The following is a 22,807-nucleotide window of genomic DNA, read 5'->3' on the forward strand; positions in this document are numbered from 1 at the left end:
AGCTATCTTTGAGAAATAAAGGCATTACAATTTTATCATGATGTCGGTGTTCTTGACAATGTATCTAGGATGTCAAATATGATCATTTTATCCTGTGACAATCTATCGCAGCAGAATAACGTCGTAGGGAATGACATTGATAATATAATGCTAAAACAAGGTAGCAATTCAATTCAATAACCGTAAAGATATTAAAATCTTGATATTTATTTAACATTTTTAGACAGTTCTTAAAACCAACCGGGGATTATATAACGATATTTTCTTTGAAAATGTGGTCACAACATGTTTCCTTATATAATGAATGATTGATTCTGTACCATTGTTTCATTGAGGATTCTTAAAGATAAGCATGCAATTGTTCAATGTACGCTGCAGTTTTGTTTTGTTTCATATTTCCGTATAGTTAGAAGGTGCAGTTTTGTTTTGTTTCATATTTCCGTATAGTTAGAAGGGGGAGTTTTTGTGAAGTCATTATCATATTGTTAAGATGGTATAACATTAATTTTATTCCTGTTAAAAGTGTCACGTATCTATCAATTAGCAAAGTATCTTATTAATATTAAACTTATCAAGGTCAAATGTTGCAGTCATTAATATTGAATAGACTTGATAGATTTGAATATTGTTTGAATGTTTTAAGCAGCAAAGTATGAAATCCGGCAATTGATTGATTAGTAGAGATGTGGGCCACTAATCCTCAGAATGAGCAGCGTGTTAACAGATTAAATCGACAATCTTCTTTGACAACCACTTCCTTGTTCTTAAATAGGACTTAAAATATTAATCCAAGGGCCTGTTTACATCATTGGCCATTCACGACAACGTGGATTTATCAAAAATAACAAAAGGTGGGATACAAACTAATTTGAAACAACAAATCCTTGATTTTGAAGCAAGCCTCTCTTATGTTAATTATTTTTTTCAAATCTGGAACATTTTTAGGTTTCACCAAAACTAATAAGGATTTAAAATGGATCTGCACTATCGATTTTGGTCAGAACAAATTGATATTTATTAGTGTTCTGTTTTAAATTGTTTTTGCTTTTTCAACTAAAACCATTAATAATTACCAAGTTTCTGCTTCTATTCTTGCCGTACGCATTCATTTTCATGTTTTTGGACGAAAGGCTTTATGACGTAACACGGCACAACTCCTTGGCATTCCATGAATAAATATCATGTTGTTTTCAAATTTGTTATGATAAAACATAAAAACAAGGTAATACCATACACATTCTATTTCTATAACACGATGTTAATTGTTAATAATAGTATCACAAATGAAACACAATTAAAAAAAAACTATAATATTTTGTTCTTGTTCTTGAATTTTCTGTTTGCAGATTGATCCGCATCCATTTTCGACTGTGATTTTTTTATTCAAAGTCGTTCATTTAATCATTTAGAGGATATCACAGTAGTAAACAATGGGAAAACGAAATATAATTTCCATCGCAAATGTACAGGTATATATATGAAATTTTGGCATGCATAACCGCTGAAGTTGAAACAAAAGATAAATTTGCTTTGCAACCTGGTTTTTATGTTCTGTTCCCTGCTATCTAGTACATATGTCGGAAGAACTTTTCGTCTGCTTAGACCCACATAACTCGTGTCGGTTTGTGTTTCTCAGGAAGCGGAGAAACGGGTCAGTCTGTACTGTCGTGGTTGTGTTCTTGGGCAATACATTTTATCCTAATTGCTCTGGATTGAATGCGACAAGCCTTCCGTATGTTATTCCGTGAGGTCATCACCAACTACAACATGGAGACCCCACCTTGAAATGACTCTGGCTGTTCACGGGGCGATCAACCAAGCAAACTAACTAACAGATAAAGCTTAGACATACTAACACGTGCATACATTAGTAGTACGTTTCTTCTGTTAGACAGACACAGGATGCAGAGGTTGGATGATTTATTATATTTAATTCACTTTTGCCAGCGTTATATGGTGACGAAATGCGTAGGCCTTGATACTTAGTAAACAAGACATGCTTCCCAGTTCATTTGATTTGTCATGAGAACAACTTACTCAATCGACATTTCACCAAGCAAGATTCAATTCTGAAAAGAATTACCATGGGTTTTCTCTATATGGTATGGAAGGTAACAAAACGAATTAATTCTCTATCAAAAATGATTTGAGGGATGTGAACTGTCGAGTGTCGCAGTGTTATGTTCCTCAAGCATATATAACTGCCTTAGCACAGCAAGCAGTAAAGATAATACTTTATAGAACTTTTACAGCCAACAAATATTTTTACGGTTGTGGCCAATATTCTTGTATTTTCAAGACCGAACACCAATAAAATATTTTCCGCCAAGGTAAATTGTGCAAAATTTCTGATTTGTCACCATCCAAATTCTTATTTTTGAGAACGTGAACATGATTTACATAGCGGTTGTCGTTGATAAGCTGAAGACGCGTTACTTTCCAAAAATATTGTTTATCATTCACGATATGCGAAGCACCAGATTCTGACCCTATCTGGTCCTTATACTGAAGAGTCATCGTATAAATTTGTATTTCAATCATGTTTTGCCCTCATTTTAGCGATTTGAAATACAATAACGCTCCCGTTAACATGCCCGTATTGTTTGTATTTGTTTTCATATATCATCTTATATTTTATACAGCGTTTGAATATTAACATTACTTACCAGTTACCATACTTCTGTTCTTTTGCTACAGATAACATTTTGGCCACTCGGTACTGCAACACTACCGGCCTATGGGAGGAGACAAGCAACTATTCACAATGTCTGGAATACTACAAGACAATACAAGTCACAAATGATGCGCCCCAGGTACGACATGATGACATATTAGATATACAGAGAATAGACATGTGTATGTGACATCCACGCCTTTGGTCAATTAGTGCAATGTTTTGGAGCCAAGGGTTGGCTGCATAACATTTGGAGATTTCGATTAGGAAAAACTTTCAAATATTTCTCTAGTCACGAAAATTGGTTATTGTCTATTATCTTGACTAGAGAAATATTTGAAAGTTAAGTCGGTAGACTTTCCAAATCGAAATCTCCAAATCCCTAATCCAACCTAGCTTCCAGTTTTACCTCTTTACTCGGAGGTTCCATATCTCGAAAGACGCCATCAGGTTTCTAACAGAATTTACAGCTTCCCATGCATTGTATCATCGTTGGTAGCGGATACCGACTTGGTCGAACTGGCTATAATGACTGCTGAATTTGACCCCGAATTAGATTAGGACCGATCCCCTAGATCTGAAACTGCCATGGCGACACTACTAGACAGGCTGCGAACACCCACTATTTTACTAACTATCCTGATAATACCGTATATTGTACTTCCAATTAGCAACATATTAAAATGACGGCCACGTTTTGATCAGCAATTATCTACCGTTATCGTACTACTCAATTGATATGTCCCAGCTTATAAATAGAGATTACACAACGAGTGGTTACTGGATATGGAATTTATTTCACACGAGTATTTTCTTAAAAGTTACATAAGACACGAGTGTGAAATAAATTCCATATCCAAAAATCACGAGTCGTATGACCTGTTTCTACCACAATAATATCGGCTTGAATCAAAGGGAAATGTTATTTCGCGTACGCAAACAAGGTGTAAATGTGACGGCCGGAACCCGGTCATTCGATTATTGAATTCGTCAATAACAATTGTCACTCGGGTCAAAGTTCGAATTCTTGACCAATCAAAAGACTGGAAGGTCACTAGTGGAATATAACATAGACATATCAAACATTTATACAATGGCTTGAGAGTGGAATAACACAGGGTATTCTGGTAGAAATGATACATTTTCAATCTTAGATTTGTATGAGGAATATGGCTTACTTCTGAAATTGATTTACAGACAAAATTCATATCCATTTATAAAATACAGCTTTTGGAAGGAGATCAATATAAGAATATGACAGAAAGTAGGGATTTAACGGTGTTATGCGTTGTTTAGCCAATAAACGCAACCCCTAATGGTAGTGGTTATGCAGGAATTTGTCCTGAAAATGATAACATACATCCTTAAGTCATCTTTTACAAAATGCAAATAGGTCTCTTAGATAATATCGTTATCACTGCCAAACGTGTGCACAGGACATGCTGCTGCGTTCTTGGGTTTCAATCGATGATTTGATAAACTTACTGATGTCATTGAGAACATTATCTGACCTGTAGCGCCGACTGTAATATAAAAGATTTGATCAAGTTTTCTAGTGACCCAATTCATCATACGATATCCTTACACACGACAATGTCTTGTCGCCTTTATCAGTTGATAAAACTATTACAAATGCATTGATTTGTGACACTCTGATACATCAAATGCATTCTGGACAACAATGTTTCTTGTCATGAATTAATGATTTTTTATGGTAATTCCTTATCAGTGCACGTTTTGTTTCATAACATGGCGTTACAGTATTATCTTTTAAACGTCTGAAGTAATTGCATAATTTCAGGAAGGAATTTAACGATTCAACTTTTTAATATTTTTTGTCGAGATACCGTAGTTATAATTTACATCTCATGTTAATATGATATAAACGGTTCTTGTTAATTTCTATGACTTTTCTGATGCTGAATACAAAAATTACTCTTTCTGATTTTGTGGACGAATTTAAATAATACATGTTTTCCTCTTAAGATATGTGAACTAAGTGGTACCTGGTTTCCTAAAGATATCTCAGCTTCGGAATTTGATAAATTGCTGTGTTGCTTCCTTTATAAAACAAAGAATGCACTCAGCTAACGCTCAACGCTTAGTGTCAGTAACATTTATTTCCTTGGCAAGTCGTCATAACCAATTAAACTGGAGATTATCAGCTATAGCAACCGACTTTAATCACCATTTTTTTTGTCTGAAGACGGATTTGAGATCGTTATTGTCAATTTCGGTGTCTTTTTCACATTTTTATATTTTCGTTTTGCCCCCAAGGCTTAAGTTACACTAGGAATGCCAGGATAATCAGCATGACGCATTTAAATAATTTGATGAATTTATAAGTTCTTAAATTAGTCATGTGTGGAAATTTATAAATTGTATAAATGATGTCCTTCTACAACACATACCTATATAAGTTCTTGCACACCCACTATCCATAAACACGTTTACAATGTTTGTAGTTACGTTTACATGTCAAACTGCATTCCACACATGAAAATGTGTTTTTCAATTCCCTCCGATAAAGATTTATTTTCTTCATTTTTTCAGAATGAGTGATTCTCAAGGTGAAATGATATATTTAGGTATATATTTAGAATTACTGATTTTGTGAAATCTTATATTATCATTTTTTTTCAATGCATCAACATTTATATATTTTTATTGTTAAAAAATACTGAAATTTTAGTGAATTTTGGAGTTTGCTTAAAACTTACTCAACTGAGAAATCGGGAGAGGCGGGCCTATATTTACGTATGATTCTTGTGTGTAAATGACAGTATATAATCTATAGTCTTCATTGACCTTTCTCTTTTTCCGTCAGCAAGGAATCGTCTTTCCACAAATATGAAATCGTTTCAAATATAATGTACATAGTCCAAACTACTATGCGAACATATTAATTCAGAATAATTGAGCAACAGATATTACGTGTTAATAGATTAAATTGAATGATGTTGTGTTACAAACCTTGGATAGGTTGGCATTGCCGATTGAAAAATATAGTATTGAATATGTTTTTGTGATTCGTATCTCGTACCTTGATAAACTGCTTCTCCCTTAATATCCCGTCCCGATATACCCTCCTCCTCCTCCTCCTCCTCCTCCTTTTATTATTTCGATATTTTTTTCTGAAATTTCCCTTTATTTAGTTGATGTTTCCTTCGGAAGCATCGTGTACTTTAGTGTTGACAAATAGATGTTAAAGACGGAGGACAGCTCTGAAGATCATCAATCTGAGGTGCCCTTTACATCTGCCAAGTCCCCGTACATCAATGTGCACCTAGCAAACTTCTGCCATTAGCAGTGATTAAATGTTCTCCATTTTATTGATATATTCCATGTGCAAGCTCATTAATCAATATTTCTTTTAAATTATGTGATTTGTTTCTACTAAAATAGGTGTATGAATTATAGTTTAGTCTCCAAAAAGTATTGGGGTCAGCTGGCAAACCACGTGAGCTTGTTTTCTCCTACACGAAGACTCCCTTCGCACTTCCATTTATGTCTACAATAACTATCAATATCAGCTTTATAATACTTACATTTTTGATGCCGTAGTTTAATTACCCGGCAACTAATACGATAAGAAAACGCGGATTTAACTTTAATTTTAATCATGTGATATTATCTCAACCGGTCAAAAAACTAATGACGTTGTACTGAATTTTCAACTGACGTAAGACGTTTATTTTCTAGGATACTCATCTATGGATGATTGTGCGGGACATATACTTTGTATGCAGTATCCTCTCTCTCGTCTTCCTCATCGTCACACTTTTTATCTTCTCATATTTAGGTAAGTACTCCATTTTTTACATTATAGAATGGGAGATGCTTTGACCCCACGCTATAATACGTTTTTAAAGATAATGAAATACATGTTTAGAATTATGTACGAAAAGAAAATCGTTCATAACAACAGAAAATGTGGATATTTTAACGCTCGAATATAGTGAGTAATGTTGCAAATGAAAATCACTCAATCAGAAAATAAACTGAAGGTCGTATCAAAAGAGATCATCATATCTATCCTACATAGGAATAATGTCAAGACTGATCACAAATACTTTTGGTGTATCTATCCAAATTCAAAACCTACAAATTGATAAATTGTTCAGTATAATAAATCAAAATAAAACATTAATTTAGTTTAGCTTAATTTCATCATTATCAATGGCAGAAGCAACAGCAGCTGCAATATTTCCTATTCTTAAAAGTGAGAAGACAAAAATGAATTGAAATGAACATATATTCATAACGACTTGTAGAACTAAATGTACTTAGAATGACATAGGTATGATATATTTTACATATTAATAGGGTACATTTGTTTATTTATCTCTTATTAATATTATTTTAAATATAAATTTTAGAACTAAACGGTTTTATACCCTGGTATCAAGTATAATTACTATACCATGAGTAAATAATTTCATATGCATATACAACCTTTTTTACAACGATAATAGCTATTGGAATAATGTAATTGTCTGTTTTCATAATCAACGCTAGAATATTAATTAAGCTTAAACAATAGTATAGAATACATCTTTAGAACAACGACATCCAATTTCAAATCACAGACGTATACATTCCACAAATAGTGTATCGAAATGATTTATTATATCAGAAGTAGATAAAAGCAATGTATTTTCTGACTATGAATATCATATGTTTCCGAAATGCGGTTAATCGACGTGATTACAATCTCTGGCGATAACAGAATGGATCAGTTAAATTTTGCGTACAGAAATGTTGATATTTCCTTTGAAATATAATTCAGTCTAAGAAATTACTGTGTCTGTGTTTTATATTTTTTATTTATTGCGATACTAGAGAACATAAAACGTTCTATTTCAGCCATGTCAGCTATTTAACACAACGCACCTTAAACATTAACTTCTCTGTTATTATGACATAGTTATACTTGGCATGGTTTTTATCTTTTGCCAAGGCAGTTTTCCTACTCTACGAGATTATAATTATGGTTCCTGATCAGTTGTCAGGTGTAACAGAACTGGATTTAAAAGCGTTTCTGTCAAATAGAAACTCTCGTATCAAAATACAACAAAAACACTCCACTCGTCAGTCTGATTTTTACGAATATGACGAACAATTACTTATCTCATAACATACTGTCGTTATGCCATTAACCGAGTTTTGTCCAAAGTTACTCTGAAATGGATCAAGGTGTGCTGCCTCATACATCAAAACTTATAGACGCACGTGTTCTTTGCCACATAAAACGTGTATTACTGTTGCTTCGGTTAACATATGATTTAAGTAAATTTTCTTTACAATTATGTAAATGCAAATTTTCAATGACACTTTATGCATTAGCATATTCTGTTATAATGCTATTTGTTAATCAAGAGGAATGCAACCTTTTTTATACCAAAGCTTTGTCCAACATGTCCTTTTCTCTTTGTTACATTCTTTACTCTTTGATTATATTTTCTTTTATGTTTCCTTTCCAGAAGAAAACTGGGTCTTTCGTATGTTTCATAATTTTGAATTATATTTTACTCCAAGTTCGCATACCCCCAATTCCCTCACGTGTATTCTATATATAGTTTGTATCACAAACTTGTATGATATTATGTTATTACTAATTATTTACATAATTATCATGTGAAATGTCAAGTATAGGTGTAGGCAATTAAAGCCAAACAAGAAATATTCAACCATTTATATGTGATGTAGACAATTATCTGTACCCTCAAAGTTAAAAACCATGTAACAACGGAGAACACTACCAGTCATTCATGAAAATCCATTTGTGATTTAATGAAGAATTATAAGAGACATTGAACAAGGCAAAGTTACTATGTTCCGTCTATATATTTATTTTTATTTTTTTCTTCTTATTTTTATTTTTTAAGCGCAGGTACAATTCAGGTACTATTTGATCAAAAAACCCTATTTCGGACACAGAATTAACAACGAATTAAAAGCAAAGTATTGATGACACAAGCCATCAAATGAATGACTCAGTATGTAAGATAAAGAATGGTCAAACTCATTCCAAAGGAATTGTACCGGAGCATATTACCTAAACGCATATAGATATGTAGATACTCCTTTTGATATTTTATTACTGGGCCTTCGCGCAACGAATAGTTGTCTTAAAGCAACAATAATAAGGCTGGGAATGCAAAAAGATCTAAATTCATAACCCTATATGATGTTGTAATAATGAAAATATTCATCAATGAAATAATTCGGTAAATGTTTCTCTAAAACGATGAAAGTGTTTATAAAAGTATATAAAAAATGTTTTCTATACATATAAGTTTTACTAATTTTAATCTAATCTTCCCCGTCACCATAGCAGAACATTACTATGCATGACGGCATCAACCACCCTCGCCATACTTACGTCACGTTTGATCCCTGGACACGCACTAACACTCACAGATTGTTTACCAAGCACGCACCATATATACAGTACCATGTACTTATGCGATGTTCAAATAAACTTTAAGATGTCCAACACACTGAAGTTCACACGTGGCTTACAACAATATATCACATGTATCACCAGACTATCTACTCTCACCTCGTTAACTTATTAGGCATAAGCCACAATCCAATAAATAATGTATATTTCATTTATTTTTTCGAGACAATAGCTTCAAATATGTTAGCAATTAAGAGTATTGCTATTTTTGCGTGGTCGTATATCAGCAAATAGGCTGAATAATATTAGTTTTTGGAATATGTAATGTCATGTTGATACATTTTATAAATGCAAAAAACATAATTCAAATCTAAGTCTTACTTGATTCATCAACATAAAACAAAATTTCAAAAACCAGCACCGCACTTTTAATTCATACTAAAAAATTTGATTCCGTTTGTTTTGTTTTGTTTTTTTTTTGGGGGGGGGGGGGGGGGGGGTTTATTTATTTATTTTTTTATTTTTTTATTTTTTTTGGAAATTATGTCCTAAACTATTTTCCGAAATTAGATCAGAGCTATATTGCGTGTAAATAGCTGGCGGTATCTCTAGATATATCACAAATACTTATTGTCAAAAATAACAAATGGGTATGATACTGGCGATACCAATCTACTGATTTATTGATTGTGCTATACGTTCGCCAAAATTCAGCAATATAAATTACAACACTGTGACATATATGTTTGTTTAACATTTGATGTACGACTTCTTTTTCTGTCTACAGAGCATTGCAGTGTAGTCGTATAGCCATACACAAGAACCTTGTCGTGTCCTTCATCATCCGTTTCGTCGTCATAATCGTAATGATTGAGCCTTTAGTGACAGGTCGACCCTCTTCCTACCAAGACGTGGTACGTAACTGAGGGAACAAAACAGCAATTATGAACTGCTGATTGACACAGGAAAGAAACACTGTGCAGAAGCATAAGTATTTCAGTATTTGTCGAATAAATATGTGTTCAATTGATGAAATGCTGACGGTTTTACAAAAGGTCTGTAGCACACAAACTGTATTTTGCAAATTTGAAAACGGACTGTAATTATCGCTATAATTTTTTTTAATGGTACCTTATTTTTGCAGTTTATTTTATCTTCCAATAGAACGAAAAATAGACCCCAAGTGTAAATAACAGCCTTAGCAATAATTTTCCCATTGATTCTAAATTAGGACAGGTAAAGGCATATCGCTTACCAGTAGATGTAAATTATGACAAAAACCGGATTCAATTGCCACAATATGTAAACAGGATTTATCATCAGCGTCATCGTTCCATCAACAATAATACGTAGACATCGTCTGGAATAAAAGAAAAAATTCTGCATCAACTTAATTCGATGAATTCGTATTTCTTTCCTGAATAGTATACTCTCTTATTCGTGGATGTTGTAGCCAGACAGACATTTCAACATGAGAGAGACCTTTGCTTATTTCATTGTCCTACGTCCCCCCAGGACTTTCATCTATCTGTCTACGTAAAGTATCTTGCGTCCTCCGAGGACTGCCATTTCTACGTAGTATATTTTGTAAAACACTTGTTGTACTTAAATCGTTCGAGCATGAAGGTACACGATATGAACATGTAGACGTATTTTTTTTATCAGTGAAAGTGAAAGCTTTATTTGTTTGTGGTTTACTAAATATGTCGAAACAAACAAACAGTAAAATCGACTTACATCCTAGGTAAAAATTTTAAATTCTACGAAAATGGTTTGGAAATGTGACAAAGATCATACCAATCCATATAACAGCACTTTTATAGCATGCTATGTTATCTTCACAACGGATAACTGCCTGGTTACAGCGAAGACAATTCAATATTTACCAATCTCTATACTGGAGTTTATTTCACTTTGGCTCTATATAACTCTTTTTTTTTAGTGAAATATTCAATTATCTTGTGTATCTGTTGTACAATCCATTCGCATTAATAATGCATTGGTAATGTATTAATTAAATAAACGGGGTTTGATACAACTCAATGATGAGGTTATTTATTCATGGTATTGTCTCTTGTGTTGTAGGAATGGTTATGTAAGACGTTCCAGGTCCTCAATCAGTACACGGCATTGGCCAATATCTATTGGATGTTTGTCGAGGGCCTCTTCCTTCACAACAGTATAGTCGTGTCAGTATTCAGCACCGAGGCGCCCTTCAAGCTCTTTTTCTTCACTGGTTGGGGTAAGTCCTGTAAATGCTTGTATCATCAACAGGAAAGTTGTGTATATCTCTTTCATCTTATTACTCTAGGCGGGCGTTGCTGTACATATGTAACACAAATGCATCAATATGGTGGCAAATCCAAGAGCTAAAAATATTTCTGGAAGTCATTAGCGATCTGTGACACTGAAATCATATAAAAGATCATGGTATATAATGTTTTCTTGCTTTTGGATTATTGATCATCAATTGTTCAAACGCCTGCGTCTTCCTTTGTATTTTCAATCATGTTAAATCTGCGTTATAAAGATGTTCTCTTACATGAAAGATTAGTCTTTTAAGGGAGAATTACTATACATACGTGTGTGTGTCGTTTTCCTCATTTGCGTGATCGATCACCCAATGGAACTTGCTTGTCCACTTATCAAACTGTCAATTAGAAGTCTCGTTATCTGACGGTATACTACCCATATCCTGTGAGTACAGACCAAAATGTGTTCCACCGGTAATTCCGTGTATAAAATGTATCAATTAGTTACTTTTTGTCATTAGAATTGCTTTAATCAGCAAACATGGTGTCTGAAATGTTTTTTTCGCCGGTAGTTCCGTGTATAAAGCATATGAAGGTTTTGTTACTCTTTGTCATTACAACGCTCCTAATCAGCGGCCGCAACGACCTGTAAATAACGGCATTCACCACCACCATCCTAATCTTAGCCAAAACAGGAAGAATGCAAACTTTAAAAACGTCAATTAATACGACAGTGATAGCATATTAATGAGATTGACCGACCATACACCGATTCATTAACTCTTCTTTTGGTTTTTATTGTGAAAATAAAACAAAAACAACGACCGAGTTCATTGTTATCAATTATGGCAGACACACGTAGCTGTATTCACAATGCATACCCACTGAAGTTTGGCATTTTATAGATTTACTGTGGAACAGAAGTGATACCAAGGAAATTAATCAGAGTAGTAAACGACAGGGGATCTTGATATTTTCAATAGTAGTTCATTTATAGACATACATATACATCCATTCCGTTCACTTTCATGCAGATTATAAATCATTAACTGTATCATGATAGTGTTCAGTTTTGTTGTCTATTTGGTTCAATATTACAATCCACAAGACAATGTCTCCTCGTGAAGGACTTTTATGATAGCATCAACCGTGTGTTGTTTGATTGGTATTGCCGATAAAGCAGAAGACGCTCACTATATTGGAACACATTTCCATGTATGTATTGTGTTTATATTCTGCCCTTTAAAGAGTTAAAATTACGCTTCCGTTACCCCCTTATTCCTTATTAATCAGCTTAAAGCGTGCAGATATCTTAACGCTTAACTCATTTCTTAATATCTTCTTTTTTTTAGGTTTTCCAGCACTGGTCATTATCACATGGGCAGTCATCATGCATTTCCACAACGCTCATTCCTGTTGGGCTAACTACTCACAGATGCCATTTATATATATTATCATAGTGCCGTTCCTTGCAGCATTGATTGTGAGTACTGAAGTATCATAATGTTTTACATGAGATCAATATCTACTCTCTTGAAGCTACCTTTTCGGTGGTGCTGGTAGTGACTTGGCATTTTGCCGCTACCTTTCATTGAGTCTCTTTCCGCACTATTCATAGTTTCTATAATTATCCTATCGTCATAACTATTTTGATATTATAGCAAAATATATCAATTTTCAATAGCTTGACACCTATATTAAAACAATAATAGTATCGACAACGTTATGCACCTTTTTGTTATATCGACTACATTTATCAGTATTTTTTTCTTGGTATTTTCAATTTATTTGTGATCATATTTGATAAAATTCATACTTAATAAGTATATATATTTGAAACATATAAACAATGTGGCGGGATTAGTCTTAATTTACTGTTATTAAGTCTATCGTCATATCATGAATCTTCGTGGACTTAAATCTTTATATTGTTTTATATTTTCAGATTAACTTATTATTCCTCATTAACATTATCCGGATACTAGTGAAGAAGCTAAGGGCAAACAATACCATCGAATCGGACCGTATTAGGTAAGCAGCTGCCTAGACACTCGAGAATGCGTCTTCTTATATACAGTACATGCATATGTATGTATAAGTCAAATTTCGTGATTTTATAAGAAAACATTTTCTTCCGCAATTGATTTATATCATTTACTATTTATTATTGATATCAAAACTAGAACCGAAATTATGATTGTTTTATTGTGGACATAGCTGGCCTTGATTACCAATACCTCATTGATCAAGGAAAATAAAAGTCTACCACGAAAATAAAGGAGCTAACAGTAGGAGGGTATGGCAGTAAGTGTCCAATCAGTTATTACTACACAATATATCTGAAAATCGTTAGGTCAGTATTTGTTGTCTATAAAGTCTAAGATAAGTCATCGTCTCAATTTTTGTTGCTCTTGTTTATTTGTAAACTCATTTGTTTAGGTTTTTATACGATGCAATTGGCTTTTTTTTATATTGATGCTTATTTTTAACCTACACAAAATGCTTATAAGATCATTAAATTTATGAGCTATTTTGCCATTGCATGCGCGATTCCAGTATTAAATTAGTGATGGTGGGGAGTTCTTTAATCCAGGAATATTGACAAGGTAGTACAAATATAGTTTAAATGCGCCAATCTCAATCAGAAAGTTGTCTGAACAGTTAGAGACTTCCTCGTGTCTAGTCAATACTCAAATAAAATCTTCAAATGCCCTACAGACGTCATATTACGTCCGGTTGACATGAGTAGTTATGGACATTAAATTCCTAAAATCATATCTTTACGTGTAGCAGTAAATGTTATATAATGTCTTCTAAACAAGTCTGCAGTATTAACGAGCCATAGCTATAACGCCTTGATGTCATGCTATCGTCCGAACTTTATCAAACACAAACATTCGTCACTTAGACGTCCCATGTTGATCACTGTAGCTACAAGTCTATTGCTTAAGTAACTGTTCGCCCAGTTACTTCAACTTCAATATTACCCTCGTTTCATGATAGTTGAGGATGAGTTATTAGTGTTGATACGGAAGCTGCCGATATTGACAGAGTGTTTTGCAATTAGCCATATATGGATAAAACCGGTACGGCCTAACATGTGAACCTTGTTCCCTGACCTTTTGGTTATAACATATCCTGTTTTACTGTTTTTATCGTTTATTAGACTTCAGGCCGTAAAATCTTGTACAATATATAATCATGACCGGTTTCCCTATCAGCCCTATCCCGTTATAATCTACCAGAATCTAATCAGGATCTGTTTATACAGGTTACAAAACCTCATATCGTCTTCATAATTCATCATCAGTGTTCATTGCCGGGTAAAATATTTATCTGCATAACTGCTAAAGGTACTGTAACTTTCTGGTGGAGGTGGTGGAAGGCGGGCTCTGAGAGAACTTTTCCGTTTAATTTTTATTTCCTTAAAAGCTTATTTCAGCAATCTTTGCATTTTCTTGGACATTTCACAAAAAGTCCCTTGCCTATATTCAATGACAGTAAGTATCAATCATGTTCAATTCTGTTTAATAACTTATTAGTTATCAGACATTTCATTTATGATATACTTCGATATTTTGTAGGACTTCGGTCGCCTAAAACCCAGTCTCGGGTGACCTTTTCTAATCTCTTGTTTTCGGTCGTCGTGCGCTCATAAACAATTAACATTGTCGACTTCTTTTTCGAAACCACTGAGCCGATTTCAATGAAATTTTGAAAAAAAACCTTCCATGGCTAAAGGGCAACCAAACCTGTGAATCATTTGGGCCCCACTCCAAGGTTCAAATTGACTGAAATTTCAAAGTTCTTCTCCTCATAACTCAGATATGTTAGAATCAAATACTCCTCATGGATGGAAAAGATTAAGGTGATTTACGAAAATTGTGAATTTCATTACCTTGCGGTTGCACATTCCCCCTGGGGAGGGGGTATAATTAAGTTCATTTATAGGGGAAATGATATTGTTAAGCATCATTTGATGATTGCCATTGGAAATCATTATAATACTGTTAAAAGTATCAGTGTTCGGACGGCAGTTTGATGACATTGACATAACTGCCCTGACTAACCTCCAGGGGGCTGATGGGCGGGGCCAAGATAGGTCAAACTGACTGACATTTTAAGCATCTTTTAAATACCCATATACGGTAAAAGTAAATACTGTTCATATATAGAGGGGTTTTACCAAAATGGTGTGTTTCACGACCCTGGGGATGCACATATCGGTCCTGAATGACTTTGCGCTCTTCCCTTGATAATTGGACAAACAGGTCAAGAAGTGATTTTTTTGTATTTTTTTTTTCTTTCTAGAATATGAATAACAGAAACCTTATGTAAAGACTAAATGAACATATAAGTATTAGGATGATATAGGCCGCACGTGTATCGTCTGAATTCAATACAATACTTGATCGCGTCATATCGTCACAGAGACGTTGGTTTGGATTGGTATTGGGGGCATGGAGTACATATCAACATTTTTGGACCTGATAAGGTCAATGTTTTATTATGAAATAATAGATCTTGTCATTTGCAACATCTTTCCTCTTTACTTGCTATTGGTTTAATCGTTTCATTTCTCTGCTATTGTGATAGTATTTCATATTCCAATCAAATTGATCGCTGCTCTAAACTTTCTCTCTTGTCAACCTTTGAACTCGAATATTTCACTCCCATTCAAAACTGTTATTGATTGGTATACTAATCACATATCTGCCGCTTCCGATCGCTTGAGATCCCTCGGCCTTCGTTATATAATGTTGAATACTACGTCGGTATTGCAAATGAGGTCAAACGTTTCCAGTGATAAAATTCTTTCTGAACCGTTATCTTCGTTTTATACCCAAATGGTCATTTCGGTCCCTAAACTGCACCATGTGTCGCCATAGCGACGTTAGCAAACCCGTAACTAAGCCCAAGATTTATGAAGGTTCGGCGTTCTAGAGCTCATAACAACATTGCTCTACCCGATTAGATGCGAGTTTACTTGAATTAACAACTAATTTATCTTATTTTGAAGATGTGTGTTGTACGTAAGTTGGGAAGGAAAATATCACAGCACTTGTAAATGCCTCATTGGGATCATCCGCCTGTATATGTTATAGAACAAGCACTACCAGCAGTTTAGTTCATTTAATTACTGATCTTTTCTTAGAATATTTGCGTCGTTTGGTTTTCGTGTCTAAGAAGACATGATTTGCTCTGTGCCATGTGGTTCTGGTAGAGTAAGAAGAGTAAGTTCTTTATTTGTGCTCAGGACCAAACACCATCAAAGCCAGAAAAGTCATTAACAGTTATGATCAAAACGTCAAAAAAACTAATTATCATTATGACCATGGATCAACATAAAATCAATAAGAGTTTTAGCTGGAGCTCCACGTAGTTGTAACCTGGCAAATGTGAATGAATGAAGCGGCTAAATCCACATGGTAAATAAATTTCAATCAGGACATTAGTTTTTCTCTCCAACATTGAATGAGAAGAAAATTAGTTTTGATGTCTCCATTGTTAATTTCTTAAATTTCAAATAAGACTAATAATATTTCTTATGTTTTTAATTGGCGCTCTTATAATTGAATTGAATTACAAAATTATATTTATCGCTGATAATGAGTTCATTTTTAACAATCAATATGTTAATATTATTAACGGAGCTCGTTATTTCAGAGTCAAGATCCGGTAAAGAAAGAATAACGTCTTCACACATCTCAATAATTTTTCATTGTATTTCTATTATCAGCCCACATGAGATAATTGGTATTTTCAATTATTCATTTGAATTTATAATGATTACGAGGACTTCGGAGGACGACGAAATTTGTCATGCTAAAAAATGAAAAATGTACTCCATTTTACTATTACCTTATTCAGATCATTGTCGACATTACATTTTTTCTCTCTCCCTTCCTAGACACTGGCTCACGCGGGGGCAGTTTTTTTTCTGTATGATTGCTTGGTTACCCAATCGCTAGAAAAGGTCAGAGCTATTATGTGCCAACTAAGAGATACAAAGTGAGAGGACAAGAACGTAACAATAGCGGAAATGTCCGCATGGTCATTGTAAACTATAGAATATGGTGATGAAATGTATAAACCTGCATAGCGAACCATATTTGACGGATTCTGTTGATTTGGCAATAAGCACGACAGCAGATGTCCCATGTGGTGACATAAAGACTTTTCACATTTCAATGATCAATACATTTTCCCCTTCCGTTTCATTGTCTCTAGATTTCTTGTTTGTTGACTGTTCTCAATTCTTTGTGTGGTGACCTACGTATTTCATCTTGCAGATAGTGTGATGAAAAATTAAAAAAACAAAGATAAAAATTGTTAATCAATCAATACAGTTTGTATTAAATTTATTGAGCTCATTTCTTTTGCTCCGTTTTGACAGGAAAGCCATCAAAGCTACCATCGTATTGATGCCGTTGTTAGGTCTCACCAATATACTATTTGTCTACAACCCTGAGGATGGCGGTGGTCTGCAGAGTGCGTACCACATCACAAATGCCGTCCTACAGTCCATACAGGTACTTATGACGTCATTTTCTGACTTCATTATTCATACTCTGTATTTTTTATTTTAACAATAAATAGATCTTTACATAAAAGCCATTTGTGCACCGCTAATTTGGTTGCGATTTGAAAAGATAAAACAAAATGTTAAGTATACTGTGAATGTAAATATTTTAGCGGTAATCTTATTTTCGCCCTGGAAGCATTTTCTAAATTATAATTGTGCTAATTGTAGTTGATCTATATTGGTTTCTATGGCAATCATTGTTGTTACGGTAATTCATTATTCCGCTAATCTGTTTAAATTTGTTTGCTTTGCGGTAAAATTTGAGAACGCCAAATTAAGTACGTTTACAGTATCAATGTTTAGGGACATAATGGTGAGATTTGAGTACGCGAAATTAAGTCCGTTTACAGTATCAATGTTTAGGGACATAATGGTGAGATTTGAGTACGCCAAATTAAGTACGTTTACAGTATCAATGTTTAGGGACATAATGGTGAGATTTTTCGGTATGGAACTTGTCATTTATTTTTATACCTTTCTTAGCATAACAACGTGTGTTGCTATTGATCTTATCCCCGTTAACATTTGAGTTCTATATTTCCAGAGAATACCTTTACAACCCTCCATATGCTCGTCATCTATTTCCTTTTAGTTAAACAGTCCTTAATTATGGTTTAGTGTTGGCACTCCCTGTCTGTCTATCAATCCTTTAAATCAAGCTGAAACCATTATCGGTATTTTGGGATTACTTCTCAGATCGTTGAACTTTGTATTTTGTTTCCTTTTTTTCTTTTTACCTTTTTCTGATATTATTTTTATTCAGCATTAACAATATATCTGAAAGGAAAAAAATCATTTGATGTTTTGTTCAATAATAGGATTGTGAATAGCGATATTTTTTAATGTTTCTATCTTTATTTCAGGGAATCATGGTCTCTGTGTTCTACTGCTTTCTAAATGGAGAGGTAGGTGTGACTTTTTATATTGGTATTGAAGCATACTTTATCTTCAATTTGAAATCCGGACAGATAAAACAAACATGAGGGTACATTTGTGCTTTAATCTCAGCTTTGGTTTTATTGGTAGCATTGATGTGGCATTTGAGTTGTAGAAAGAATACCAAATTTTGATGATGCATATGATCAAAAGGTCATGTGAGAAGAAATGAATTCGTAATTCATTTTTATATTACAGGTGCGACGTGTCATTAAACGAAAGTGGTACCGGTTTAAGATCCGAAGGTTCTTACAGTCAGGCGGACGCCGCCGAAGCTCTCGGACTTCTTCGTTTATCCTCTCACAAACTGAGGTACATCCTTTGACAGCTTTTCGCAAAAACATTTGTCAGTATATCAGTGGTTGTCATGACGACGATGAATATTGTGATACGAATACAGAGACCGAGACTGTTAAAGCTCAGACCATGTATTGCGCATGCTCATGGAACAAAGCTCCGGAATCATCGTCATGACAGTGAGACATAGCGTTGTCCATTTGGATGTCATTTCTGCTGTTCATGTTCAAACGAACACCTTATTAACATAAACGTGACGTATACATTGTTATTTTGTTGATATGTAACGTTTCTGTCTGTTGGGTGTCTGTATAACAAAGAAAAGCTCATTTAGGTACCATATTTCTAACTTGAATCGCTTCTTACTTAGCTCAAACCGCTGAATTATGTTCGTCGTCCCATTCAAACACGCGCACGTGATTGTGTTCCAATTTCTGTGTGTTGATTTCAATCAAAGACATTTTAAACTTTGTTTTTCATCTTCATTCGGCACACAGTACCAACGGTCAAATGTCATATCTAAAGTATTACCTTTCAATAAATAAATTCATTTTGTACATATCAACTTACATCTATAGAATTGGTTGGATTTCATGATATTTTACTTAGACATATCCCTGCTTCTAAAGCAGGCTGTATATATAATGTGTGTCTGTGATGTTAGACTTTAACAAAAGTGTGAATACTTTAAATTATTCGGCTTAGTGCAATATATACATAAGTTTGTTATATACTTTATTGATGTTGCTATGTACTAACACTGTTGTTGTTTATGTTGTTATTGTTGTTGCTATTGTCAATTACTTCTGTAGTGTCGAAGAATGTTGAGAAAATGATAAATAAATCAATGATCAGATAGAGGACATTTTTGTGTGTTACACGATATTATGGTAAATGTACGGTTTCTTTGTAGCTTTGTCTCCTAGGCTAATGCATTGACCTAGACCGTCAAGAATATAGTTTATCGGTACTGAAAATCTTAACATTTTCGTGAAACGAATATTTTCATCTGCATTTTAATGCGTTCGTTTATATATCCACTATCTCGAAAATATCTATACATAATATCATATGATATTAGACCATTTGCACAATAAAACGATTTTAAGTATACCTATTTCATAGATGTGTGCAGCACATCAATGAAACCTTCCGCTACATCCAGGTAGCCAATACCCAGTCTATCTATACATTCTGATGTATATATTTCCTGGGGTCACATCCAATTCTAAAATTAGAACTGATGTTTCTTTATTTCATTAGTCTTCAATTGTCGATGACTAATTTATTTCAATGTTTCTTTCTTTCCCTTTATCATAATGAATTATTATATATACATTGACAGGTACAAGATTTGAATGAAATGGCGAGCTTGGTAAGAATATTGTGTTGGTTTGAATTTTAATTTTGGGATGCTTTTGAGTTTATTTGAACAAAGGTTGTGAACTAATATTCACATTGGTCACAGGAAGCATTGAATCACAAACAAGTAATGGCAAGTTCTGTAATCATAACACAGACGATAACACAATAAACATTATATGTTTTACCTGGTTCGTATATATATATCTTGGAAATATGCATATCTACTTTGTTTTGCTTCATCAACATATAGATGAATAATTATTTCAAAAAATTGGGAGGACTTGCGTAGTTAAGCTAAACAAACATGATTAGTACAATTTCTTTTTTGCATATGAAGCATTATTATGACTCCTTAACCAGGGAAAATTAATCTGTGACTTCACGTGTGTTAACGCGTGGTAACCATTGTCAAGTTTAACACGTGTGTGAACGCGTGGTAACCCTTGTCGAGTTTAACACGTTTGTTAACGCGTGGTAACCCTTGTCGAGTTTAACACGTGTGTTAACGCGTGGTAATCCTTGTCAAGTTTACACACTTGTGTTAATGCGTGGTAAGCCTTGTCAAGTTTAACTCGTGTGTGAACGCGTGGTAACCCTTGTCAAGTTTAACACGTGTGTGAACGCGTGGTAACCCTTGTCAAGTTTAACACGTGTGTGAACGCGTGGTAACCCTTGTCAAGTTTAACACGTGTGTTAACGCGTGGTAACCCTTGTCGAGTTTAACACGTGTGTTAACGCGTGGTAACCCTTGTCAAGTTTAACACATGTGATTTATCTCTCTCTACAACACTCAGTTCAAGCGAAAAGTTTGGTAAGACTTTCAAAGAATTTTCAACCTATAATAATTTTAATCGTTCATTTTTCCTTTGCTGGAATGCTTAACCCGCTTCTTATTTCTTTATCAGCCACCTGCAAATGGTTGTCAGGGTGTACAAACCGTGTATTTCTGTCAAAATGTGTTAGTATCCACGTCCTATGCACGGGAATGTTCACAAATGCACGAATCCAACAAAATGCGTTTCATACAGATATATTTCCAACTGTTTCCATGCATTTCGATCAAACCATTTTCTCAATTCCCATTGTTTGTTGATAAATTATGCATAATTATTTCTTTAATTTCTCTCTCAAATTGATATATTCAGCATTTAATGTTATCCTTTTTCAATATACGTATTTGAAATATATGTTTATTGTCAAATTGTAATCATTGTCAGTAAGACCATTTTTACGGTGACTTAAGTCCATTTTCCCGTTTACCTAAGTCCATTTTCACGGTTATCTAAGTCCATTTTCAAGGTGTTCTGATAACAAAATAGGATGCGGGCAAGGTCTATAATATAACTGTCATAAAATGATTTGTCAATTATGCAGATTATGAAGAAAAATAATGTTCTCACCATTCCTGCCTAATTACCAATCCTTCATAAAGTGAATATTCAAAATGACTACGCAATCTTGTCACATCAAACGCCACCTATAACGTTTACATATGCTAGTTAGTATGTGTACAGCATATGAGTTATATATACTATACCAACCAGATTATTGATATCAATTCAGTTTAAACTGTATTTTATTTCACAATTTCGATTTATTCCATTTAACGATATATATAAAACATATAAAGTCTATAAAAAAGAATCAGATTTCAATTTCTGAAAATAAATTGTAAGATCAATATTTTCGCTTACAACGGTTGTAAAATGTTTCAGTCAATATGTTTTTTAGTATTATTCATATATATTATATGTTTTTATATGTTCAATTAATGTAAATAAATAATATCATTCGCAGAACAAAGGATAACGGAAATTCACCTTTGTCGTAAGCTAATTACATATGCTCTCTGTAGCTTTGGCGCTTAACTGATCTATCTTTATTATCTCAGATGACTTTTTTTCGTCCATCTCGGAAGACCTAACAGATCTATTATATACACTGTATCATGGTTATTTCAATTCTTTGTAATTTAAGAGTATTTCACAGTTATCGACATTTATGAATATTTTACAATTTAAAACTATTTCTTCAATAGTATGATACCGTATTTTTGCTTTTAAAAAACAATATTTGTGATATAGACGGGGAGAATATAAAGAACATGATATATGTGAAAACAGACTTCATTTATTATAGTTCGCAGGGACAAAGTCCATGGGAGCCATTGCTTTGCTATACCGTTGGCGTCGGCGTCGTCGGCGTCGTCCGTAGACAACTAGGTTAAATACTGTTTGTTTGTTTTTTTCAATAAAACAATGTTGTGTCAATACTGTTGAGAATACAGCTTA

At 33.9% G+C, this 22,807-nt stretch overlaps 1 protein-coding gene across 3 annotated transcripts in view; it reads left to right on the plus strand.

Annotated features, from left to right (window-relative positions):
- Window positions 1-22,807, plus strand: part of LOC117343442 (diuretic hormone receptor-like) — a 143,074-nt gene that overhangs the window by 112,325 nt on the left and 7,942 nt on the right. The window contains exons 1-11 of one of the 3 annotated variants that reach the window (XM_033905788.1): window positions 2,708-2,813; window positions 6,377-6,476; window positions 8,158-8,175; window positions 9,868-9,994; window positions 11,166-11,322; window positions 12,685-12,815; window positions 13,278-13,363; window positions 17,730-17,865; window positions 18,782-18,823; window positions 19,053-19,166; window positions 20,497-20,526. In XM_033905788.1, coding sequence (XP_033761679.1) covers window positions 6,388-6,476; window positions 8,158-8,175; window positions 9,868-9,994; window positions 11,166-11,322; window positions 12,685-12,815; window positions 13,278-13,363; window positions 17,730-17,865; window positions 18,782-18,823; window positions 19,053-19,166; window positions 20,497-20,526 — 930 coding nt within the window. In that variant the 5' untranslated portion in view covers window positions 2,708-2,813; window positions 6,377-6,387. Of the gene's footprint in view, window positions 1-2,697; window positions 2,814-6,376; window positions 6,477-8,157; window positions 8,176-9,864; window positions 9,995-11,165; window positions 11,323-12,684; window positions 12,816-13,277; window positions 13,364-17,729; window positions 17,866-18,781; window positions 18,824-19,052; window positions 19,167-20,496; window positions 20,527-22,807 lie in introns of those variants that run through there. The other 2 variants (XM_033905790.1, XM_033905789.1) reach the window with 2 other exon arrangements.

Source organism: Pecten maximus, chromosome 15, assembly GCF_902652985.1.
Source record: "Pecten maximus chromosome 15, xPecMax1.1, whole genome shotgun sequence".
In the NCBI taxonomy this organism is placed as follows: domain Eukaryota; kingdom Metazoa; phylum Mollusca; class Bivalvia; order Pectinida; family Pectinidae; genus Pecten; species Pecten maximus.